Source organism: Neopsephotus bourkii, unplaced genomic scaffold, assembly GCF_033783945.1.
Source record: "Neopsephotus bourkii isolate Nb327-2 ecotype Australia unplaced genomic scaffold, CSIRO-AGI_Nbou_v1 NB_940, whole genome shotgun sequence".
In the NCBI taxonomy this organism is placed as follows: domain Eukaryota; kingdom Metazoa; phylum Chordata; class Aves; order Psittaciformes; family Psittacidae; genus Neopsephotus; species Neopsephotus bourkii.
Window position 1 is genome coordinate 28324 of NW_026901434.1, and position 25694 is coordinate 54017.

At 49.1% G+C, this 25694-nt stretch overlaps 2 protein-coding genes and 1 long non-coding RNA gene across 4 annotated transcripts in view; 2 read left to right on the forward strand and 1 right to left on the reverse strand.

The window, feature by feature from the left end:
- LOC133214894 (zinc finger protein 850-like) lies at positions 1-21737 on the forward strand. The gene is given in 3 exon segments (XM_061358304.1): positions 1-851; positions 7618-7671; positions 20444-21737. Coding segments are annotated over 3 exon segments (1710 nt in total). The 3' UTR covers positions 21249-21737.
- LOC133214849 (uncharacterized) lies at positions 9054-10187 on the reverse strand. The gene is made up of 2 exons (XR_009726250.1): positions 9953-10187; positions 9054-9262 (listed from the first exon to the last, which is right to left on the reverse strand). It is a non-coding gene; the product is annotated as an uncharacterized LOC133214849 (long non-coding RNA).
- HMOX2 (heme oxygenase 2) overlaps positions 17203-25694 on the forward strand; it is a 13768-nt gene continuing 5276 nt past the window's right edge. For both annotated transcript variants that reach the window (XM_061358162.1, XM_061358163.1), the window contains exon 1: positions 17203-17454. The gene's annotated coding sequence lies outside the window, so the exon portion shown is untranslated. The remainder of the gene's footprint in view (positions 17455-25694) is intronic.

Consider the following 25694-nt stretch of genomic DNA (forward strand, 5'->3'; position numbering starts at 1 on the left):
ATGCTGCCGGATGTTATCCAGCAGAGAAACCCTTCCATGGGGAGACTGACGATAGATGGGGGCTGTGGGAAGAGCATCCAGCATCAGAGAATCCACACCAGCGAAAAAGCATTGACCTGCTCCGAATGTGGGGAGAGTTTCCAGTACCGGTCATATCTCATCCTTCACCAGAGGATCCACACAGGGGAGCGGCCCTACGAGTGCTCCGAGTGCAGGAAGAGCTTCAGAGAGACCTCGAAGCTGATCCGGCACCAGGTAACCCACACTGGGGAGAAGCCCTACAAGTGTGCTGAGTGTGGGAAGAGCTTCTCCGAGAACTCAAAGCTCGTCCAGCACCAGTGGGTGCACACTGGGGAAAAACCGTACGAATGCAGGACCTGCGGGAAGAGCTTCTGCGTGAGTTCAAGTCTTATCCGGCACCAGGTAACCCACACCAGGGAGAATCCCCACAAGTGTGCTGAGTGCGGGAAGAGCTTCTCTGAGTACTTGAACCTTGTCCAGCACCAGTGGGTGCACACTGCGAAGAAACCCGATGAGTGTAGGACCTGTGGGACGACCTTCAGCTCGACTTCAGCCCTGAGACGACACCAACGGATCCACACTGGGGACAAACCCTATGGGTGTATGGATTGTGGGAAGAGCTTCGGCCACAGCTCCACGCTCATGAAACACCGGCTGATCCACACTGGGGAGAGACCCTACATCTGCACGTACTGCGGGGACAGCTTTCGGCAGAGTGCCCACCTCATCCGGCACCAACGCATCCACACCGGGGAGCGTCCCTACGTCTGTGCTGAGTGCGGAAAGGGCTTCAGAGTGAGCTCAACGCTCTTCCGGCACCAGCAGATCCACAAGGATTGGGGAGCCCTAGGTGGGGTGAGTGTGGGGAGCAGTGGGGTCTGATACCCTGTGAGCAAACCCTGGTGTCTCCCCCTCCCTTTGACCATCCTGCTTGTGGAGGGCAGAAGCAGTTTCTTCCTAGGAGAGTGAGCCCTCAGAGATGAAGAAGGGGAGAGCTGGTGGAGGGAGCTGATTGGAGGTTTTGGGGCAGGTGCCAGGAGGAAGGTGCCCAACTCCTTTCAGTGGTGGGCAGCCCCAGGATGAGGAGCAGTGGCCATGAACTGAAACAGAAGAGGTTTGACCTCCACACGAGGAAGAACTTGTTCCGTTGCAGTGGCAGAGCACTGAACAGGCTGCGCATCATATGCTCCATCTCTGGGCATATCCAAGCCCTGCCTGGACATGTTCGGGTGCCCCTGCCCCAGCAGGGCTGGAACTGGGTCACCTCCAGGGTCAGCTCCCATGGCTGGTACCGCTCACAATGACCCTGTGCAATAGATGTTTGTTGAGCTCCGCCACGTTGTCTTCCCCAACTGTGTGTGGGTTCATGCCGTGTAATACTTACTCTCTGAGGCCCCATTTCCAGCCCCAACAACCTCCCCAGGGGAGGAGGAGAAGGTGTGAAGCTCTTCTGATGTGAGTGCCAGGTTACCTTTGTGATGGCTCTTCAAGCTGCTAGGACTGTGGTTCTGGGGTTTGTCTCCACTGCAGTTATGCTTGGGTAGGTTATGCTTCAGTAGGTGCAGCCACGTTCTGCTGCTTGTTAAAGCAAGGATGCACGTTCTGCATGTAGGGAAATAGCCTGAAGTTTTAAACTGATTGAACAGCAAACTTGAACTCTCTATCACCTGGGTGTTTGCAGATTACTGACCTTCTCTCAAGGGTGCCAAAGCAAAGCCAGGGCTTCAGTCCTGTTTCCCTGCCACAGCAGTTTCTACTTTGTTCAAAAGGCACTGGATTGTTGGGATTAAGTGTCTTCCTACCCTGAGAAGGATGGCTGTGCATCTTGAGTGTGAAACTTACTGTGGAAATGTGTCAGGGGCAAACTAAGTGCTGGCTAGATGAGATAGGGATGTTTTCTCAGAGGGTTTGAACACTGTTTTTGGGAAATAAATGTCTGGAGTGCTGAGATGTTTTGTACCAAGCCTTGTCTCCAGTCTCAAGCCCCACTGTCCTGCCTCTTGTAGCTGTTGAATTCCTCCCAGGAGGCTACTGGTAGGGCACCAGGAAGGTATGTGTTTACCCTGAACATTCAGCCAGGTTTTGATGAGCAGAGCTCATGCACCAAATGAAATGACATTCCAGCCTCTGCAGTGGAAGTGGGCAGCTGCTCGAGCCTCCTTCTTGTTGATGATTCAAAGAGACCTCCAGGAACTCGCCAACAATGTTTTCAAGCTGACAAGCAGGTATTCTTTATTGCAGCACAGGGAGACACGGGGGATAGCTCCTCCAAGCGTCTCTCTGGTGAGCATCAACCAGGCTGTGATTATATTGTCCTTAAACATACATGTTCCTTAGATTACATACATTACATCATACTTCTTGAGAATGCCTCCTGTATGCCTACAAAAATGTGGTAGTGGGGTTTTGGACCCCTGGTGGTTATTTCTTCATCCCATTGTTTTAGGATCGTTGTCTTATCAGTCATACCTGCATTCCTGCAGAACCCCCAAGGCTGAGAAACCCCACCCTGTTTCTTGTAGGAATATAGCCAAAAGTGTTTAGTTATGTCCAGGATCCCCAGAGCTAGAGCACTCATGAGTTCTGTCTTTAAACTTTTAAACGTTTCTTCAGCTTGATCTGTCCATTTTATAAAGATTGAATTTTCTTTTAGCAGCTCATATAAGGGTCTAACCAGAACACCACAATCATGGATCCAGGGCTGACACCATCCTGTCATTCCCAGAAATGTCCGAATATCTTTAACTGTGGAAGGTCACGGTGTTTGAGAGATTGCTTCCTTCCAAGCTGCTCCAAGTTCTGGTTGTCTTCCTGTTAATTTTGCATCCTAAATAAGATACTCGAGTTTGAATTAGTTGAGCCTTCGATTTAGATACCGGGTATCCATTTAGCCCCAGAAAGTTTAACAATTTGACAGTCCCCTGAACACATTTTCTCTCAGTTTTGGTAGCAATTAACAGGTCGTCCACATACTGTAGTGAAGTTCCTGTCTAGGTGGGTGCTTCCCAGGATTCTAATTCTCGTGCCAATTGATTTCCCAAAGTGTTGGACTGTTTTTAAATCCCTGAGGTAACACTGTCCAAGTGAGCTGTGTCCTTCTTCCTGTTTCAGGGTTTTCCCATTCAAAAGCAAATAAATTCTGACTTTCTTTGGCCAGGGGAAGACAGGAAAATGCATCCTTTAAGTCCAGAACAGTAAACAACTCCTGATTAGTATTCAATTTAGATTAGCTACTACTGGATGAATATCCTGCACAATTTTGTTGATTGCTCTGAGATCTTGAACTAATCTCTAACTTTTTCTATTGGATTTCTTTACTGGCAAGATAGGGGTATTATATTCTGATTCACATTCAATTAATAATCCATATTTTTTTTAATGATTTCTTTGATTCCCTTTTGATCCTCCAATTTTAAGGGATATTGTTTAGCTGGGCATCCCCCCTTTTATTTCCACTTTAACAGGCAAAGCATTTTTCAACTTGCCTGGAACTTCAGATGCCCATACTCCCAGATATACCTGATTAAGGATTTCTTCTATTTCAGGGAGGTCCTCCTGTTTGCTTTTCTGTTGAATTAAAGATAAACCCAAAACTCCAATTAATTGATTGGTTTTGACTCTTAATTCCATTTTGCCTTCTTTAAATGTTGCTTCTTGCCCTAATAAAGATTTTCAGAGAATTTGGCACGCATAAAAATTTATGCATGTCTATTTGTTTTCCCAGTTTATACTCTAAAGCTTTCAGAAAGAATGTGGGTTGGTTTTTTGAGGTTGTTTTTTTTGTGCTTGTTGTTTTATGTTGTTTTGGGTTTTTGGTGACCAGTGTCTCCCACATCTGTAACAAATTCTTTTCCTCTGATTTAACGTCTAAAAGGTTGCTCCTGTATTCACTTAAAAATTCCACTTTATTTCCTCTAGTCCCTAGTTTTAATTTAGTGTGTGGATCTGCTAGGGTAGATTCCCTAGGTGCCTGCCAGTCTAGTTCCAATTCAGTCACCAGAGCCACACCATGGAGCTTCCCCCAGGGCGGTCTCACTTACAATGGCCAAAGTCCTTACAGTATGCACACTGGTTCCATCCCACAGGAGAATTCTTTCTCTCACCTCTGCCTGACATTCCTCCTCTACCTCTGCCTCGTCCTCTTGCATTAGTTCCTCCACCAGTTTCTACTTGTCCCAAAGCAGCCACTGTAGCCATGCTTATAGCACAAGTCAGCTCTCTCTTCTCTATCTGTTCCCGATTCCTGTACACTCTCCATGCTTTTTTAACATTCTCACATCCTCCTGCTCTGTTGCCAGTGACAGCAACCTCTTCCTCCTTATCAATAACAGATGGGGCAAGTGCCGAGAGTGCTCCTCTCGGAGGTACCTGTGATACGTAATCCCCCAACCTATCTTCCCGATTACTCTGTCTTGTTTCTGTTTTCTTTTTTTTTAACTTTAAACATCATTCCCCCAATATCCCAGGCTGAACAACATCTCTCCAGCTTAGCTTTCTGTTTTCCCCGTCCTTTTCTAAAGCCAAAATTAGGGATCTGGCAGAGCTATATTAATTTCACATTCTGTCTGCCACTCTGGGTGGTTTCTTAACGTAAAAAACATATCTGCATACATCACTTCATCCCATTTTCCTTGTTGCCTTAAAAATAACGTTAATTGCAACAATGTTTTATAATTCAGAGTTCTGTTTTTTGGCCATTTCTCCTGATCCTCCAGGGTATACAACGGCCACCATCGGTTACAATATTTCATCAGTATTTTCTTATTTACTGAGCCCCCAGGAAACCCTCCCAGTTCTTTCCAGTGTGCCAAAATGCACCCTAAAGGACTCTTTTTCAAGATCTCTTCACTCTGCAGATTTCCCATTATCAATCTTGCATTCTCACACACACACACACACACACGATCCCACAGGCAAACTCCACACAGTTACAACACTTGAGACAGAGACTAAAATTGTATTGAACAGCAACAACTAACAGTTATAACATCCTGCCGCCAATACCAAAATCACAAGACCAATATCATCACTGTAACAAGCCACAAAACAGACACACTCCACACAATTACAACATTTGAAACAGATAACAATTAGTAACGCAGTTATAACAGCCTCTCACCAATACCAAAATCACAAGACCAAAATCATAACTATAAGAAGCCACAATATAAGTCAAATACCAGTAAAATCCATAAACCGTTCCCACAAGACACCCACTGCGTCTTGTAGGACCCAAACCACAAGATGTCCCCTGCTTCTTGTGGGTGCATACCAAACGGAAGCTAGCAGCCATGTATATGCCTTTATCTGTGAGATTTCCTATCTCGATTTACAGAAGGCTTCCAAACCTTGCGTACGCTCACCAACCCTACCCAATTACCAATTTAGTCTTTATGCAAGATGCCCCCTGCACCTTACAGACTATACAAAAGAAAAGAATACCCTTTATGAAGATGGTCCTTGTCTGCTCCCACAGTGATCCAAATGAGTCAAGGGGTCCTTCCAGGAAAAACTCCTGAAGGCCCTAGGGAGCCCTGTCCTCAGCGGGTCCTGCAGCCGAGCACAGAGGGTCACATCTGAGGTGCGATATCGATTCGGAAAAAGCTCCAGGAACTTCTCAACAAAGTTTTCAACCTGACAAGCAGGTATTCTTTATTGCGGCAGCGGGAGACACGAGGGATAGCTCCTCCAAGTGTGTCTCTACCAAGCATCAATCAGGCTGTGATTATATTGTCCTTAAACATGCATATTCCTTAGATTACATACATTACATCATACTTTGAGAGAATGCCTCCTGTATGCCTACAAAATGTGATAGTGTGGTTTCAGACTCCTGGTGGTTATTTCTTCATCACTTTCTTTTAGGATCCTTGTCATATCAGTCATCAGTAACCATCAGGCGGTTCTGGCAAAGCTTATCTTAATAATTTCCTTTTCTCTGTAGTTGCTAATAAAGCCTCATATCTGTGAGGTTACTTGTTTACAACCCTAGTCTTCAATCAACCCCATTCTTCGGTGAGTAGGACATGGCCTCTTCCAGGGGAGCAAAACCATGAGAAATGAGGGCCCTGAGCAGTGACCATGTTGTGGGCTTTCAGCTACCAGTTTCTGAATAAAAGGGATGTGTAATGGTAAGGGATACCGTGATTTTTACTACGCTTCCTCTGAGTTCTCATGTGATACCCTAGTACTGAAAAGGACAGGGGTTTGATTTGTGCTGACTTGTCTCCTGAATTCATGGCTCATCATGTCTATGCTGGATGGCACTGGGAAAAATCTCAGCTTCCATGTTGTCCTGTGTATGTAGTGTCCTCACCTTGGGCTGAAGGGACTGGTGGTGTCACTGTCCTGGCTATCACTGTAGAGGTGATCATGTCAGATGGAGGATCTGCAAAAACAGTTGTGGGAGATACAAGTCTGACTGCACCAAAGTTCTTAAATGACTGTTTGTGTGCTAACCCCTTCTTCCAGCAGCAGACACTGCTGCTGGAAAAGTAATTCACAGCTCTGAATTGTGCTTCTGCAACGGTTGTTACACCTTTGGGTAAATGCTTCTGAGAGCCCAGCAGATACCCCATGGCATCTACCTGCAGGACTCTGCCTGTCTCGAAGTATAAGATAAATTGGAACCACTTTCTCTAGTTTACTTTTGGGATCTGCATTTCTTGAGGAGTGCCTGACTTGAAGCCAGCTGCGCAGGAAGCCAGGATGCTGCCAGGACTTGTGCAGCTGTGCTGGCAGGAGGCTGGCTGTGCTGTGAGGCAGGCAGGCTGTTCCTCTGGGCCCACAACCAGCTCCTGGCTCAGCCTGGGCAGGTTCTGCCTCTGTGCTTCAGTTTCCCTTCCCCATGGTGGATGTTTGGAGCTGTGACAAGTTTGCAGAACTGGTGTGGTGCTTGCTGTCCAGTGAGCCAGAGGGCAGTTAATGTATAGCTGGGGTGCTCCATGTGAGCTGGGAGCCAGCAGTTGGTGTGCTGGTGCTGGCCCTGTGCTGAGGTTGGTGAACTTGCAGCTGCCTGCCTGCTCTTCTAGCCCTGAGGGGGCTGACCTCAAATGGGAGAGTGTGAGGGCTGGCTCTCTTACAGTGAGTGCTTTCCAAGAGCCAGGAAGCAGCTTAGTTCCTTGTTGATCTGGCAAGGCTGCCTGTAAGGTGATGGTGCTGCTCTGCACAAAGCTGATTACAGGTCTATTTTGTAAATGAGGTGGGTGGATTTCTGCTGAAGAGGAAACTGGGCTATAAGCCCGGTGTCTCACTCCTGCTTCTGGGTAGGTCTTTGGGTGTCCTGCTACATCCATGGAGATTTTTTTGTTTGTTTCCTTTTGCAGAAGAGGAGGGAGAACTCAGTTACTTCTGGGGTTTGAAGTAAACCCTGCTAGGCAGGAGAGGAGAGTGTGAGTGGTAGCAGGAGCCATCTGCAGCATCCATTCTGACTCCTCACATGCAGCACAGCCCAGAAAAGGCAGAGCAGTGAAATCTGTCCCTGCTTTGGAAGTTCCTCTGTGTATACTCCATTGCAGTGAAGGTGTTTGTCTCGCTGTGAGCTGCCTGACTCCTGCCCTAATTCACCACTGCTTTCCTCTAGGGAAAGCTCTGTACCACTGTGCAAAAGAAGTATCTCTGCTCAGAGTCTGGCATTGGATGAAATGTTTGGTAGCACCAGTGGAAAGCAGCTTGCTCACAATTTTGGTCCAGATAGCTAATGTGGAGGTCTCTGATCATTTTCAGTCAGGAGCCATCCTGAAGTGGGAAACCAAATGCTGTGTGCTGTGTTGTAGGTCTCCTCTGAGGCTAACATTTGGTGAGCTGGGTGCTGTTAGTGCTGAGGTTCACTGGGGTAATTGAACTGAACAAACAAGATTGCTTCCTTGAAAGTGCCTGCTGTGCTGTGGAAATGGCCAGTGGCTGCTCCTCACCACCGTGCCTGGTGGAGCAGCTCAGAGGCTGCTTGCTGTATGGCTCAGCATTTCAGACCCGTCCCTTCATGAAGGCAGCTTCCCTCTAAAACCCCTCTCTGGTTTTGCCTTTCAGGTTGTCTCATCTCCAGCACTAACCAGCAATACCACCTGCAATGGAGAGCGCAGAGAGGCGAGAAAGGGAGATGTTGCTCTATGGGGAAACATCAGCTGATAATGTCAGATGAGTCCTGTCACACAATGTGGAACAGACAGTATTGGGTAAGGCACGGGACCTTCCAGCTCAAGGGGTGTGATGTTTCTCCTCATTAGAAAAGGGGTGGGGGACTCCAACAGCTGATTAATCAAATATATATGTGCAGTAAATCTGTTTAATCAAAGTGTACCAGCAGTGATGGAAAGGAGCAATCTGGCTAAAGCTGGCAGCAAGCTGTTGGTGTTTTTTAGTCTCTCCTATTACTTGCCGTTCAGAAATGCTTTGACCATTTGGCAGTTGTGTTTGTGCCTTCCTGGCCAAGGCGAGCCAGTTTTCCATGATTTGCTGGGCAGACTCATGTGATGGCAGCTTCTCAGTTAGAAAGATGAACCTTGAGGTGAACTATGCTCCAGTGAGCTGCCTCTCTTGCCTTTGCAGAATGCCCACTGGTTTAGGCAAGACTGTTGTCTTGGAGGTTAGTTTAAACAATGAATTCACACACACGCTCTGAAAGTCGAGGCTTCAGACTTGGGAAGAGTGAGCAGGGTGCTTCCCAGGATACCTAGATATTCTGTGCTGGTTGACTTCAGTTTCATGCTGCCTGGCTGCATGCCCACTCGGTCAGCCTGGAGTGTCTCTTGCAGCAATATGTTGCAGACTAGTCAGAAAACCTGGTCAGTGTCATTTCCAAAGTTGACTTATCTTAGGCTGTAAACTGTCTGGGACTCTTGGGGAAGTCTTGGACCCTAAACTGTCATCTTTTATGTATTTATTTTCACAGCGTCTTCTGACTTTTGTCATTCTTGCAGTTCTGAGTCTGCAGAGTCTTACTGAACAAAGTGGACTCAAGACCTCAAAATAAGAAGCTGAATTTCTAAAAGTATTTATATATTTGGAACACGTCAATATTTTTATTTTTGATACCATATATCTTTGAGTTTATTTGATTTATATGGCATACAATAAACAATGTGTAAGATACTAATGATAAATTATAAGTAATGTCTTATGACAGGTCGGGGGTGCATTCTAAGCAGCAAAACTGGGTCTAGTGGAGAGCAGTAGAGTCTGTGCCTCTACTAACTGAAACCCCAGGCAGAGAACTGGAGGGAGACGAGTTGACATGGGCACCCTGCAGGGAGGAGAGGTGGGAGAGATCAGTCAGGGAGAGAGCCCAGTTCATGTAGGCTGTGCAGCCCCAAGGTAAGAGAGAACTAGGGAAAAGGGGGGGTATCTGCTGGGAGAATGGGCTGTGGGAAGGGTCTGGTCTGGCCTCAGAGGGAGGGCTCCTGGTGGGGGGAAAGGGGTGGCCACTGATGAAGCTCTTCTCTGTCAGGTCTATTGCAGGTATAGTGTGTGTATGGGAACATCCTAGCAAAGCCTTCTGCCACGTGCTGAATTGTCAGGAACTTGGCATAGTTTTCTTGCCTGGCTTTCACATCGCTTTTCCTCACCCGCCTTCTTGTGCAAGAGCCAACTTTGTTATGTGAAAAGGACAGGGCTCGCCTTAATTGACATTCTAGTAAATGTTGTTACCCTCAGTGTACCGTGTATTTCTCTCTCAAATACACACTTTATCCCTGAAAAAACTTCAGTCCTACTCACCAGTCTTAATACGGGAAAATAAGTAAGATCCCTTCCCAGCTTTTTAACTCTCTTTTAGGTACAACTTGCATTTACAATCAAAGCTTTTGTAATCAATTATTACATCTTCAGTTAATGCGGTGTCACAGTTCAGTGGATGTAAATTGCAGTCATTCAAATAACACTGTGTCATAAAAAATGTTTAGTATGTTATGAAAAAACGGTGAATTTTTGGCACTGAAAGTGTCTCCATCCTCCTGTCTTTGTCATCCTTAAAGCTTGCACCAGGGCAGTCTCTGCCTAATGCAGAAAGATGACTTAAATACCACACCTGTGCTGTCACGGTTAGGAGGTAACTGCTTTGCGGGGGCTTGGCTCGGTGCTTCCTTGTTGCTGCCATTGACAAACTGAGATGTCTCTTGTAATTCTGAAACTTTCCTCAGATGATGAGAAAAGGATTAAAAATCCTTTACGGCCTTAAGACCACCTCCGTAATCAAAGGCAGCCTTCCCAAGCTTGCACTGGGGTTGCCATGTGCCAGTGATGTCGTATTGCCAGCCAGTTATGTTTGTATACATTCATGTGTTTTCTTGCCTTCCTAATGCAGGCTCATTTGTCTTGGAAAATGCATTGCTTTCATTTTTATTTCCAGTGGGTAGTAACAGCTATCAGAAATATTTTGATACTTCTGTTTAACACTTCCAAGGCTGCAGAAGAAGCAAACCAAACCCAACTTTTCAACTAAGGTACTGATTTGCTTTTTAAGCGAAAGAAAGGAGCAGGTATGTTACTGGCATTGTACAAATCTTGTCTTGCCAATATACACCATGTGAGCCCTGAGTGACCTTTGGAACACACTGCTTATAAATTCACTGTGACAGTGAAATGATCAGTGGCACTATGGGTCATCCTTTGCAGCTACCACCGCGTTCATTTGTGTGCTGCCTGAAAACATAGCCTGTATAGGTTTATTCTGAAAAGCTGTGCTGCAGATGTTTACGTACCTTCTCGCATGGAGGGGCTGGTGTATCTACACCATAGAGGTATGCTGTAAAGCAGAGTTGTGACTTATGCGCCTTTCCTTTCTACCAGATTACACTTGGAGTGGCAGCTTTTAGGTATCAAAGGGGTAAATCCAAGAGCAATCCTTTCTGTGCTTCTTCAAGGGGACTGGAGCTGCTCTGGAAGTGCCTTTCCAATGTGCCTGTATGGTTTTAGTATCATTCCCACATAAAATTCCTTTCAGAGGCATTGCATATATGCTGCTCATTGTGGAATGGAATACAAAGCACATGGGAGAGGTGATGCAGCCTTGAACAAAACCACGTTTGAGCCGCTGTCCACCTGAACAGGGGTTCAGAGGTACCAGCAGTGTTTCTCTGCTGAGGTTCCCTCCCTCTCCAGGTGCCCCGATGCAGTCTTGTAATCTTAGATGGCTCAGGAATGCTCTCTCCCTATGGATTTAAGTGATTGCTGAGGGTTTAAGTTCGTGCCTAAGCTCAACCTTCATCCACTCTTGGGACCTGGGAGACTCCAGCAGCCTGGCAGTGCCCTGTCGGGGTCCCCATCTCTTGGAAGGGCAGGCAGTCCACCTACAAAGCTCCAGAGCTCTGCTTTGTGTCCTCTGGATGCTTTCTCCTTAGAAAGCGCTGGCTGCTGCCATGTCTTGTTCATCGAGCTCCTGCCATGAAGGGTCTACATTACCCCTGTGGTGGGCATTTGCTGTTGGTCTGGCACGGATGCGCCTTCCCAGCACACATGCAGAGCTGAAACCTTCCACAGGTACCCCGAGAGAGACCCTTCGCCTGCAGGGACAGCCTCCGGCAGCACCGGCACCACATCCCACACTGGACACCCTGCCCAGGAGAGCAGACAGAGCTTCAGGAGCTCCGGCAGCAGGTGGTGGAGGCCGCGCCGTTGTCCGAGCACGGGGGGAGCTGACCTTGGTGATATAAGGAAAGCAAGTGCCTGGAAAACATAGGGTTAAAATACTTTTAAGTTAACTTAGGTCTAAGATAGAGAACGTTTGTATTGTAAGCCTGTGGTGTGATAACACAAGTTAGTAGTCTTGCTAACAAGAGTGAATTACTTTTTTGATGTTAAATCAGAGGAAAAGAATTTGTTACAGATGTGAGAGCTACTGGCCATGAAGGAAAAGAGAAAGAAAAAAAAAAAAAGAGACTTTCTTTCTGAAACCTTTAAAGTACAAATTGGGAAAACAAATAGGAATGCAGAAATTTTTATGCATGCCAAATTATTCAAAATCTTTATTAGAGCAAGAAGCAACATTTAAAGAAGGTAAGATGGAATTTAGAGTTAAAAACAATTAATTGCAGTTTCGAGTTTATCTTTAATTCAGCAAAAAGCAAACAGGAGGAGCCCCCTGAAATAGAAGAAAACCTGAATCAGGTATATTTGGGAGTATGGGCATCTGAAGTTCCAGGTAAGGCGAAAAATGCTTTGCCTGTTAAAGTGGAAATAAAAAGGGGGGGGAGGGGTTGCCCAATTAGAATAAAACAATATCCCTTAAAATTAGAAGATCAAAGGGAATCAAAAAATCATTGATAAAACTTAAAGTATAGATTACTAACTGAATGTGAATTGGAATATAATACTCCTATCTGGACAGTAAAGAAATGTGGTGGGAAAAGTTCAGATTGGCTCAAGATCTCAGAGCAATCAACAAAATTGCAGAGGATATTTGTCCAGTAGTAGCTAATTCATATGACTGATTGACTAAATTGAATAATGATCAGAAATGGTGGGCTGTCTTGGATTTAAAGGACGCTTTCTTTTGCTTACCATTGGCCAATTATTATGGTGTTCTGGTAAGACCACTCTATGAACTGTTGAAAGGAAACCCTCCCTCTTTGGAGTGGACTGATTCAGCAGAGGGGGCTTTTAGAAATTCAAAACCAGAGCTAATGAGATCTCCAGCTCTGGGACTTGCAGATGTAAATGAACCCATTTGGCTGTATTCTCATGAAAAACAAATAGTAGCATTGGGGGTCCTTGCTCAGAAACTAGGACCCTACAAAAAGGCAGTGGCATATTTTTTCAAAACAGCTGGATGAAGCGAGCAAAGGATGGCCCGGATGCCTAAGAGCTGTGGCGGCAGTTCTCATGAATACTGAAGAGGCTCGCATATTCAGCTTGGGACAGAAGATTATTGTACTAGTGTCCCATGTTGTATCAGCAGTTCCTGGAACAGAAAGGAGCCCACTGGTTATCTCCTTCACGTTTTTTAAAATACCAGGCCATCCTTATGGAACACGAAGATATAGAAATTGTGGTCACTAATGCTGTGAATCATAGAATCATAGAATAGTTAGGGTTGGAAAGGACATTAAGATCATCAATCCAGCATCCTTTTTGCAGGAACAACCAACAGGACCACTAACACATGACTGCTTGGCCACTGTAGAGACTGTATATTTGAGAGGACCAGATTTGATTCTTGGTATACTGATGATAGGAGATAAATAAAAACTGGTGAACGAAAAGCAGCATATGGCATTACCACCACTTCACAAGTAAAAGAAGCTAACCCTTTACCTGCAAACACCTCTGCCCAAAAGGCAGAAATAGAATCATAGAATAGTTAGGGTTGGAAAGGACCTTAAGATCATCAAGTTCCAACCCCCCTGCCACAGGCAGGGACACCTCACACTAAAGCATATCACCCAAGGCTTTGTCCAACCTGGTCTTGAATACTGCCAGGATGGAGCATTCACAATGTCCCTGGGCAACCTATTCCAGTGCCTCACCACCCTTACAGGAAAGAATTTCCTCCTTATATCCAATCTAAACTTCCCCTGTTTAAGTTTTAACCTGTTACCCCTTGTCCTATGACTACAGTCCCTAATGAAGAGCCCCTCCCCAGCAACCTATAGGCCCCCCTTCAGATACTGGAAGGCTGCTATGAGGTCTCCACGCAGCCTTCTCTTCTCCAGGCTGAACAGCCCCAACTTTCTCAGCCTGTCTTCACATGGGAGGTGCTCCAGTCCCCTGATCATTCTCGTGGCCCTTCTCTGGACCTGGTCCAACAGTTCCATGTCCTTTTTATGTTGAGAACAGCAGAACTGCACACAATACTCCAGGTGAGGTCTCACAAGAGCAGAGTAGAGGGGCAGGATCACCTCCTTCGACCTGCTGGTCATGCTCCTTTTGATGCAGCCCAGGATACGGTTTCTTTCTGGGCTGGAAGCGCACACTGAAGCCGGCTCATGTTCATTTTCTCATTGACCAGCACCCCCAAGTCCTTTTCTGCAGAGCTGCATTGAATCTCTTCTCTGCCCAGCCTGTAGCTGTGCCTGGAATTGCTCTGACCCAGGTGTAGGACCTTGCACTCGGCATGGTTAAACTTCATGAGGCTGGCATCAGCCCACCTCACAAGCATGTCAAGGTCATTCTGGATGGCATTCCTTCCCTCCAGCGTATCAACCGAACCACACAGCTTGGTGTCATCAGCAAACTTGCTGAGGGCGCACTCAATCCCACTGTCCATATCAGCGATGAAGATGTGTAACAAGACCGGTCCAACACCGAAAAGGGACACCACTCGTTACTGGTCTCCAGCTAGACATTGAGCCATTGACCACAACTCTTTGTGTGGCCATCCAGCCAGTTCTTTATCCACCGAGTGGTCCACCTATCAAACTGATGTCTCTCCAATTTAGAGACAAGGATGTCGTGTGGGACAGTGTCGAATGCTTTACACAAGTCCAGGTAGATGACATCAACTGCTCTACCCCTGTCCATCAGTTCCATAGCCCCATCATAGAAGGCCACCAAATTGGTCAGGCAGGATTTCCCTTTAGTGAAGCCATGCTGGCTGTCACCAAGCACCTTGTTGTTTTTCATGTGCCTTAGCATGCCTTCCAGGAGAATCTGCTCCAGGATTTTGCCAGGCACAGAGGTGAGACTGACTGGTCTGTAATTCCCCGGGTCATCCATTTTCCCCTTCTTGAAAATGGGGGTTATATTTCCCTTTTTCCAGTCATCAGGAACTTCACCTGACTGCCATGATTTCTCAAATATGATGGCCAGCGGCTTAGCAACTTCATTCACCAGCTCCTTCAGGACCTGCGGATGGATTTCATCAGGACCCATGGACTTGTGCACGTTCAGATTTTTAAGATGGTCTCAAACCAGTTCCTCTCCTACAGTGGGCCCAAGGTCTTCATTCTCACAGTCCCTGCGTCTGCCTTCCAAGACTTGGGTGGTGTGGTCAGAGCCTTTGCCAGTGAAGACCGAGGCAAAGAAGTCATTCAGAACCTCAGCCTGCTCCAAATCCTGTGTAGCTAGTTCACCTGAGAGCTTCCTGAGGGGGCCTACGTTGTCCCTAGTCTGTTTTTTATTTGCTATGTACCTGTAGAATCCCTTCCTGTTATCCTTAATATCCCTAGCCAAGTTTAATTCTAACTGGGCCTTAGCTTTCCTAACCTGGTCCCTAGCTTCCCGGACAACATCCCTGTACTCTTCCCAGGCCGCCTGTCCTTGCTTCCACTTTTTATAAGCCTTTTTTTCAAATAATAGCATTAATGAGAGCCCTGGAACTGGCTAAAGATAAAAGGATAAATATTTGGACTGGTTCTAAATATGCATTTGGTGTGGTCCATGCACATGGTGCTATCTGGAAAGAACGAGGACTTTTGAACATACAAGGGAAACAGACTAAACATGCTACAGAAACTGTTGTTCAGCTACCTGAGGAAGTAGCTATTATGTATTGTAGAGGACATCAACAAGGTGACCCTAATCAGAAAATTGGAAATAATTTGGCCGATTTTGAAGCCGAACGAGCAGCTGAACAATCTAAAATCATGTCCTTAACCCCTGACGGCAAACTAACAATTGAGAAATCTGAACCTAGATATTCAAAAGAGGATAAAAAGTTGATTGAAGATCTGAAAAGGCAGGAAAACAAAGAGGGTTGGGTTCAGATACCTGGTGGGCAAATTGTAAATCCCTATAATCAACTGTGGAAGCGAGTTCAGGGGAAACATAAGAGAACTTGGGAGAGGAAGTTACCCGGGACAGCAGTGGCAAATAGATTTTTCTGAATTACTGAGAAAAGGGGGTTAGCGATATTTGTTGGTGTTAACGGATACTTTTTCATGCTGGCCAGAAGCATTAAACAAGATAATGCCTCATTTTGGAGTACCAGCAGCAATTTCTTCTGACCAAGGCTTGCACTTAAGTGCAAAATTGTTCCAAGAACCAAATGTCTCTAGACAGGTTATTGGCTTCACGAGGAGGGGTTTGTTCCATAATCGATGGTTCCTATATAGAACAAAGTGGCAGAATTGACAGAGATCTGGAGGAAATTTGGAAACAAACCACAGTATTTCATGAGATGACCAAGGATGATACCTCTTGGGGTTTTGAAGAAATATGGAAAAAGTTAACTTCATGGTTACCTAATCTCTCCTGTTTGAGGTAACTGCTTGCAGAAATATTAATACTAATTGTTTTAACACTGATTACTTGTGACATGATACATAGCAAAAGAATTTGCAAAGGTAAAAGAAAGGGGGACTGGACATAAGGAAAGCAAGTGCCTGGACAACAGTCTTAAAATACTTTCAGTTTAGGTCTAAGAAAACAACGTTTGTGTTGTCAGTCTGTGGTGTGATAATAGAATTTTGTAGTCTTAATAACAAGAGTGAATTGTTTCCTTTCATCCCTGTAATGAGTGAATTATTTCTTACCATCCTTCTAAGTATCAGTTAGTTTGGATACAGTGACTCCGGAACATCTGCTAGCTTGAGAGGCAATCGATTTTGCACGAAGGTCACACATAACGACACCTATGATTTGCGAAAGCCAATACATTTATGTGTTTATCACAATAAACCACCTGTGAGACAGGAACCACCACAAGAGGAAAGTGGGGATTGCCAATCAGACACCCCTCCAGGCAGTCCAGTATCCTCTCATACCTGAAGAAGGCAAGGGCAGGAAATACTGCAAGCAGAACAGGATGGGCAGACAAGGAGTATCCTAAGCTAGCAGATGTTCGGGAGTCACTGTCCCCAAACTAACTGGTAACTAGAAGGATGGTAAGAAATAGTTCACTCATGTTAGTAAGACTACTAAATTCTGTTATGACACCACAGACTTACACCGCAAACATTGTTCTCCATCTTAGACCTAAGTTAAGCTAAAAGTATTTTAACCCTATGTTTTCCAGGCACTCCCTTTCCTTATATCCCTCGGTAGCGACAGGCCCGCGGGGGGAGCCTCGCCGTAGGACGGCACCATCGCCACCGGCAGCCCAGCGCCGCCACCTTCCTCCGGCCTTGGAGGCGAAGGCAGCGCCCGCCGTTGGTCGCTGCCGTCACGGGGCAGCGCCCCCTGGTGCGCCGGTCCAGCCGCTGAGGGCGGGCCTGGCCGGGCCGCAGGGAGCGGGGCCTGACCCGGTAGGGCTTGGCCCGGAAGCCCGCCCACCGCGGCCGCGTGAGCTTCCCTGGCAGGGGGTGCTGCGGGGCCCTTTGCTCTCCTCTGCACGCCTCCTGGAGCCGGGGTGCCTGCTCGGCGCGGAGCCGCTAGCTCCCGAGCCGCGCCGCTGGTAGCGGTCGGTGAAAGGCCAGCTCGCCTGACCCTCTTCGTTTCTTTCCCCGGAGCAGGCCCCCGGAGCGGAGCCGGAGATGCTCATGCACATGGATCAGAAGGAGGAACTGCGGTTGTCCCGTCCCCGCTCCTGCGAAGGGAAGAGTGCTCTGAGCGGCACCTCAGGTAAGGGCCGTGAGTGTGAACCCGTCATGAGAAAGAGTGCTGCGGGAGCACCAGCGCCCCCAGAATGTAGAAGGGCGGCGGTGCTGGGTTGGAGCAGGGCCTGTCCAGCTTCACCTGCTGCCTGTGACAACGGTATTCATAGCACCACAGGCCACCAGGCTGGGAGGGATCTCAAGGATCATCCAGTACAACTTTTCCAGGCAAAGCATGACCTGGACTGGATGTCCCAGTGCCCTGTCCAGCTGAGTCTTTAAAGCATCCAACAGTGGGGAGTGCACCTCTTCCCTGGGGAGATTATTGCAATGGCTGGGTGTTCTCACTGGGAAAAGTTTTCCTCTTGTGTCCAACCAGAATCTGCCCAGGAGTAACTTGTACCCCTCGTCTTTTCCATGGGACCCCTTGTGAAAAGGGAGCCTCCGTCTTCTTCATAGCCACCCTTAAATAGTGGACTGTGGTGATCAGGTCTCCCCTGAGCCTTCTGTTCTCTGGGCAGAACAAGCCCACCTCTCTCGGCCTTTCCTCATACAGCAGGCAGCAGGCCCAGCCCCTGATCAAGACCCAGAGAAGGGCAGACAAGCAGTGATGTGTCCCTGTATCCTTTCACAGGCCTGAGGCATCTGTGGCTTCAGAAGCTCCTGAACTAGGCACATAACGTCTCAAGATCTCTCTTCTTGCCTTCTCAAGCTGCGCACATTGTAGCATCCATGGCAGCTTGCAGCAAGGAGTTCCCCAGCTTATTTAGGTGATTTATGAATTGCTGCCTCCTTTAGTTTGCTTTGAAAGTGCCTTTTACTGCTGGCAGGAGTTCTTAATTTAGAACAGATGGTGCAGGATAGATGCCAAACCCCCCCACAGGCCACTTGTGTTTTTATAGTCCTCTGTGATACCCCTATCAGCTGTACCTTTTCCCAGCAGAATGGGCAGTTGACTCCTCTCCTATACAGGATCTGTTCTGTGCCTCTGATGGTTCCTGTCATGCCTCTGTCTTCCTCAGCTCTGTCAGAGTGTCTCTGACATGGGGGATCCGTCCTCCCCCTTGCACACAGTCAGAATGTGGGGTTTGAGCAGCAAGGCAGAATTTCCTTCTCTTTTCTTCTCTGTTCTTTCCCCCCAGCACTCATTGATGCTTGACTGGCTGTGTTGTGTGCCTAGGAGCTGCAGTTTTCATCCAGCTGCTCAGACTCCAAGGTGCTATTCCTGAATGATATCAAGAACATCCTAGGCCCAGCCTGGTGTAAGTGCAAGCTGTAGAGGCTGTTCTCCTGTGAAGGTCTTTGTTTACCTGCAGTGACCGTCCCCTGTCACCTGGTTGGTCAGTATCTCAAGGCTCTGCCACAGTTTGTAGTCAGCCTTTGTGTCTTTAACCCTGAGGAACACAAAGTCATCAGCAAATGTTTGCACCTCCCTTTTCCCTTCCTTACCACCCTGTCAGGTTCATTCATGCCACAGCAGCTTAGCTTCTTTAGCAGTTTTGGTGAAGGATGAATGTCTTTCGGGAATGCCTCTGGACCCCACATGTCCCTTTTCTCTGCTTACCTGGAGCTTGCCTTGTAGCTATAGCACTGGCAGTCTTGGGCATATCAGAGGTCTTGCCATCAACCTAAATTGGCGTGGGCTGAGGGAGAGCCACATTCTTCATGTCTCTCTTGCATGTTCATTTTTGCCAGTTCAGCCTTATGCTTCTAGTATTAAATCCTCATCATTGACCTTGCTCTCCTTCCACTTGAAATACTTTCAGTGAGTTCCTGTCTTGCTTTTATCAAGGCCTTTACAGACAGCATGTCCTAGGTGCCAGTGAAGGTATCTGGTAGCTCAGAAGTAGCAGAAATGACTGTAGATTCGCTAGAGCCGTGACAATAATTGTAAAAAGAATCTTGACACTCCTGATCTTCCCCCAAAAGTATAGAACACCATAGAAAACTTAATTGTCACATGCTTCTGAAGGCTTTTTCAAGGTCTATTTAAAGAAGCAAACTTCTATGTAAGTGCCAAAGTCAGTATCTCTTTGGACACAGTGGCAACAGAACAGCTTGGCTAGCTCCACTCTCTACTCCGTAAGTCTGACGAATGGGTCAAGAGCTTCATGCTGTCCTGCCAGAAACATCCTTTTTCCATCCTGTCTGTGGCATACAGTTAATTTGCTTCAGCACTAAGACTGGTATAAGCCAGGCTCCAGGCAGTGTCCGTGTCTCATGCCTTATACATCTTCTCTTTCTCTGCAGTACCAGCAGCACAAGAGCATGGAGATTACTGTTGTAACCCAAATAATGTTCTGAACAAGGCAGTTGTTTATGGCCTTCCTCTAACTCCCAGTACAACTTTTAGTAACATCCTATGCAGACAAGCAGAGAGATCTGGGCTTGTTCAGCCTGGAGAAGAGAAGGCTCTGGGGAGATCTTAGAGCAGCTTCCAGCACCTAAAGGGCCCAACAAGAAATGTGGAGAGGGGCTTTTGACAAGAGCAGGCAGGGACAGGAGAAGGCGGAATGGCTTTAAACTGACAGAGGGGAGATGTAGAAAAGGTGAAAGAAGTTGTTCCTTGTGAGGGTGCTGAGGTGCCAGCACAGGTTGCCCAGAGGTCCTGTGGCTGCTCCATCCCTGGTAGTGTTCAAGGCCAGGTTGGATGGGGCTTGCAGCATCCTGGTCTTGTGCAAGGTTTCCCTGCACATGGCAGGAGGCTGGAACTGGATGTGATCTGTAAGGTCCATTCCAGGTAAAACATCCTGTGGTTCTGTTGCCCCTTGGGATTTGCCCTGTCCAAAGCTTCCAGTCCTGCCTGTGACTTGTCTGGATTTTCATTTTATTGCAGCTGAAGATGGGATTGTGAGCATGAATGAAGACAATGCCCATCAAGGCAGCCCCAGACCAATGGAGTCCAAGGGTTTATGCTCAGGACTCTCCAAGGAGAACAGTTCCCAGGGTGTTGCACAGGACCCTGTTCTCCCACACAGTTCAGAAAGGATTCAGAGATCCAAGAGCTTCCAGGTGAGCTCCAACCTCATCCAGCATCGGAGAATCCACACCGGAGAAAAACGCTTCACCTGCATTGAATGTGGGAAGAGTTTCAAGCACCAGTCACAACTTACTCCTCACCGGAGGATCCACACAGGAGAGCGGCCCTACAAGTGTTTCGAGTGTGGGAAGAGCTTCACTGTGAGCTCGAAGCTGATGCGGCACCAGGTAACCCACACTGGGGAGAAGCCCTACAAGTGTTCCGAGTGTGGGAAGAGCTTCTCCGACAACACACAGCTCATCCGGCACCGGCGGGTGCACACTGGGGAGAAACCCTACGAGTGCAGGACCTGCGGGAAGAGCTTCAGCGTCAGCGCAGCCCTGACACAACACCAGCGGGTCCACACGGGGGAGAAGCCCTACAAGTGCTCAGAGTGCGGGAAGAGCTTCTCTGATAACAAGAAGCTCGTCCAGCACCAGCGGGTGCACACTGGGGAGAAACCCTACGAGTGCAGGACATGCGGGACGTCCTTCAGGATTAGCACAACCCTGGCACGACACCAGCAGGTCCACAGTGGGGAGAAACCCTACAAGTGTACGGACTGTGGGAAGAGCTTCGGCCACAGCTCCGCTCTCATGCAACACCGGCTGATCCACACCGGGGAGAAGCCCTACTCCTGCGCGTACTGCGGGGGCAGCTTTCGGCAGCGTGCCCGCCTCATCCAGCACCAACGCATCCACACCGGGGAGCGTCCCTACGTCTGTGCCGAGTGCGGGAAGGCCTTCAGAGTGAGCTCGGCGCTCGCCCGGCACCAGCAGACCCACAAGGGTGGGGAGCCCTAGGTGGGGTGAGTGTGGGGAGCAGTGAGGTCTGATACCCTGTGAGCAAAGCCTGGTGTCTCCCACTCCCATTGACCACCCTGCTTGTGGAGGGTGAAAGCAGTTTCTTCCTAGGAGAGTGAGCCCTCAGAGATAAAGAAGGGGAGAGCCGGTGGAGGGAGCGAGTTAGAGGTTTGGGGCAGGTGTCAGGAGGAAGGTGCCTGACTCTTCAGTGGTGGGCAGCCCCAGGATGAGGAGCAGTGGCCATGAACTGAAACACAAGAGGTTTGACCTCGACACGACGAAGAACTTGTTCCATTGCAGTGGCAGAGCACTGAACAAGGTGTGCAGGGGGATGTGGAGGCTCCATCTCTGGGCACGTCCAAGCCCTGCCTGGAGACGTTCGGGTGCCCCTGCCCCGGCAGGGCTGGGACCGGGTAACCCCCAGGGTCGGCTCCCATGGCTGGTGCCGCTCGCAATGGCCCCGCGCAATAAACGTTCGTTGAGCTCCGCCGCGTTGCCTTCCCGACTGCGCCTGCGCGGGTGCTTACGCTTCGCTCGGAAGTCGCCATTGGCCGAGGGGAGGCGAAAGGACGCGGGGCCGGGGACTTAGGGCGGCTGTGCGGTGTCTCGGCCGCCTCCACCAATCGGCGGCGCGGTTGCGTGCCGGGGGTGGCTCCTGATTGGCTGCGCTGCCCCCTCCCCCCAGTAGGTGATAAATTCGGGGCGGCCGGGCCGGGCGTTGATTTCACGCCGTGGGCCGGAGGGCGGGTGGCGAGGGCTGCGTCAGAGGCAGAGGGTGAGTGCGCGCCGCGCGTGTCCATGGCAACGCTGCGGGGCGGCCCCGGGCTGAGGCCCTCGGGATTACCCGCGGGTCTCCCCCAACTCCAGCAGGGATCTGCTGCGCTGGGCCCGCCCCCCCCCTTCCGGTTCCCGGGACATGTGGGCCCGGTACCGGGGATTCTTGGCGGGGAAACCCGTGCGGGACTTGTGAGGGTGTTGTCCGTGTGCCTTTACCCCGCGAGCCCTGGACGGCCGCTCCCGGGAGCAGCTCCTGGCCCGTGGCTGTGGCCTGGGCCTCAAGCTGTGCTGGGTCCTGTGCTGCGTCTGCCAGCCGTGTGCTCGGGAGCAGCGAGGCTGTGTGCGGCTGTGCCGGGCCAGTGCTTGTCAGGCCTCCCGCATCTCTTCCCTCGACTCCTGTGGGCGAGCGTCCACACAGTAGCTGAGGAGAGTGTTCCAGAACGGCTGCCTCATACCCTGCAGTGGTTCCTGCACACAGCTCCTCTAGGAGGATGTTTGAGTGTTTCAGGACAGGAGCTGCGCCGGGTTCTGCTGGTGTCCTGGGGGCACTTGGCTCTTCTGCATCCCTGGCAGTGCTCAAGGCCAGGTTGGATGGGGCCTGGAGCAACCTGTGCTAGTAGAAGGTGTCCCTGCTCGAGACAGGACTAGCATCTGGATGAGCTTTAAGGTCCTTTCCAACCCCAGCCATTCTGTGGTTCTATAATTCTTGATTCTGCTGAGCTAAATGAAGAGCTTGATGGACAAAGGCGTATGAAGCCTATTGCTGCCCCAGCTTTTCCTTTGTTGGGTGAAACAGATATGTTTTTCAAGCCTCTTAGTGCCTAGCACAGCACTGCTTTACATACATCAGCTATAAGTGCCTGTCACTGACCCTGCTTGGAATATCCCAGGCACAGCTGACTGCATGCTGGGATGGGCAGGGCAGGTACTGGCTCTCCGCACAGCAAAGGCTGTTGGTAAGTTCATGTGTGCCTGTCACACTCCATTGCTAGTCTCCCCAGGTGCAAAGCTGGTCGAGTGATGTGCCCCTTGTGCTGTTCTCCCAGGCAGTATGAGAAAACAGATTCTGGATGCAGTCCCTGTCACAAGGGCTGATTACCCAAGTGCAGAACTGGACAAGATCTGTGAACTTACCAGGAATTTCCTTCCTTGGTCACGTTGTTGAGGTGCTGGACTGTGGCTGTGGGGGACAGAGGTAGCGTTTACATGGGCACCTCTTAAAGTGCCTTAGACTTGAATTATTTCCTAGATATAGGCTATGTCCAGTTGAAGTTTTGAACCTACCTGGGGTAAGGCAGTGTAAAAATTATTCTGTGAGGTGCCATTTACAGCCAAAAAACCTCCCCAGGGGAGGAGGAGAAGGTGTGAAGCTCTTCTGATGTGAGTGCCAGGTTACCTTTGTGATTGCTCTTCAAGCTGCTAGGCCTGGGGTTCTGGGGTTTGTCTCCACAGCTGTGATGCTTGGGTAGGTGCAGCCACGCTCTGCTGCTGCTTGTTAAAGCAAGGATGCAAGTTCTGCATGTGGGCAAATAGCCTGAAGTTGTAAACTGGTTGAAGAGCAAACTTGAACTCTGTACCACCTGGGTGTTTGCAAATTACTGAGCTTCTCCCAAGGGTGCCAAAGCAAAGCCAGGGCTTCAGTCCTGCTTCCCTGCCACAGCAGTGTCAGAAGGCACTGGATTGTTGGGATTAAGTGTCTTCCTACCCTGAGAAGAATGGCTGTGCATCTTGAGTGTGAAACTTGCTGTGGAAATGTGTCAGGGGCAAACTAAGTGCTGGCTAGATGAGATAGGGATGTTTTCTCAGAGGGCTTGAACACTGTTATTGGGAAATAAATGTTTGGAGTGCTGAGGTGTTTTGTACCAAGCCTTGTCTCCAATCTCCAGCCCCACTGTCCTGCCTCTTGTAGCTGTTGGATTCCTCCCAGGAGGCTGCTGGTAGGGCACCAGGAAGGTATGTGTTTACCCTGAACATCAGCCAGGTCTTGATGAACAGAGCTCATGAAGCAAATGAAATGACATTCCAGCCTCTGCAGAGGAAGGGGGCAGCTGCTTGAGCCGCCTGCTTGGTGAGTAGGACACTGCCTCTGGCAAGGGAGCAAAACTGCGAGAAATGAGGGCCCTGAGCAGTGACCATGTTGTGAGCTTTCAGTTACCACTTTCTGAATAAAAGGGATGTGTAATGGTAAGGGATACAGTGATTTTTACTTCCCTTCCTCTGAGTTCTCATGTGATACCCTAGGGTAAAGGCTTCTGAGAGCCCAGCAGATGCCCCATGGCATGGAGAGCAAAGTCCGAGTGCTGGCGAGTGCTGCTTAACATGAGTGTGTTGCACGAGATGGATGCAGAGGCTCTGTCAAGTGAGTTAGCAGATGTGTCTTGTAGAATGATGATCTCTGGAGTCATGCTGTGTATGTCTGGCCATTGGGAGCTTTGAGCCATTGCTGCTGTTGTTAACTAGTCATGTCTGAGGCTTGATCTGGTGGCTTCCTTTGGGTTGGATGGAATGTCAAGCCACCTCCAGGCCTCTTGCTGTCTGCAGGGTGGTGCTGAAGTGCTCTTTGTAGCTCTGCTCTCACCTGCTCCTCTGTGCCGTTTGCTGCAGGCCTGTCAGCACGCAGAGGCAGCACACCCTACCTGCAGGACTCTGCCTGTCTGGAAGTATAAGATAAATTGGAACCACTTTCTCTAGTTTAATTTTGGGATCTGCATTTCTTGAGGAGTGCCTGACTTGAAGCCAGCTGCGCAGGAAGCCAGGATGCCATCAGGACTTGTGCAGCTGTGCTGGCAGGAGGCTGGCTGTGCTGTGAGGCAGGCAGGCTGTTCCTCTGGGCCCGCAACCAGCTCCTGGCTCAGCCTGGGCAGGTTCTGCCTCTGTGCTTCAGTTTCCCTTCCCCATGGTGGATGTTCGGAGCTGTGACAAGTTTGCTGACCCGGTGTGGTGCTTGCTGTCCAGTGAGTGATCAAAATGAAAATAGCGCCCTTGAACCTGGCTTCCTCTACCCTCCGGCTGGGGAGGCTGTGCTGTGTCCTATCCTGTGGTGCAGGGCCCTGGGGATGTGGGGCTGCTTCCCCTGTGACTTCTGTTCCTGCAATGGGCATCACAGAGTACTGTACTGTGGTCAGCCCTCTCCTTGGGGATGGCTCTGTCCCAGTGAGCCCAAGGACTGTGTGATCACAGGGGAAACCATCACCCTGGTGATGTGTCCTCCAAACTGGGTGCTCAGACCCAGCTCCCAGTGCTCCTGGCCGAGTCCTGTGCTGCATGTGGAGGGCAGTGCAAGTGGCTGTAGAACAGGGCTTCAGAAACTGTGGGTGAGGAGCTAGAGGGCAGTTAATGTATAGCTGGGGTGCTCCATGTGAGCTGGGAGCCAGCAGTTGGTGTGCTGGTGCTGGCCCTGTGCTGAGCTTGGTGAACTTGCAGCTGTCTGCCTGGTCTTCTAGGCCTGAGGGGGCTGACCTCAAATGGGAGAGTGTGAGGGTTGGCTCTCTTACAGTGAGTGCTTTCCAAGAGCCAGGAAGCAGCTTAGTTCCTTGTTGATCTGGCAAGGCTGCCTGTAAGCTGATGGTACTGCTCTGCACAAAGCTGATTACAGGTCTATTTTGTAAATGAGGTGGGTGGATTTCTGCTTAAGAGGTAACTGGGCTATAAGTCTGGTGTCTCACTCCT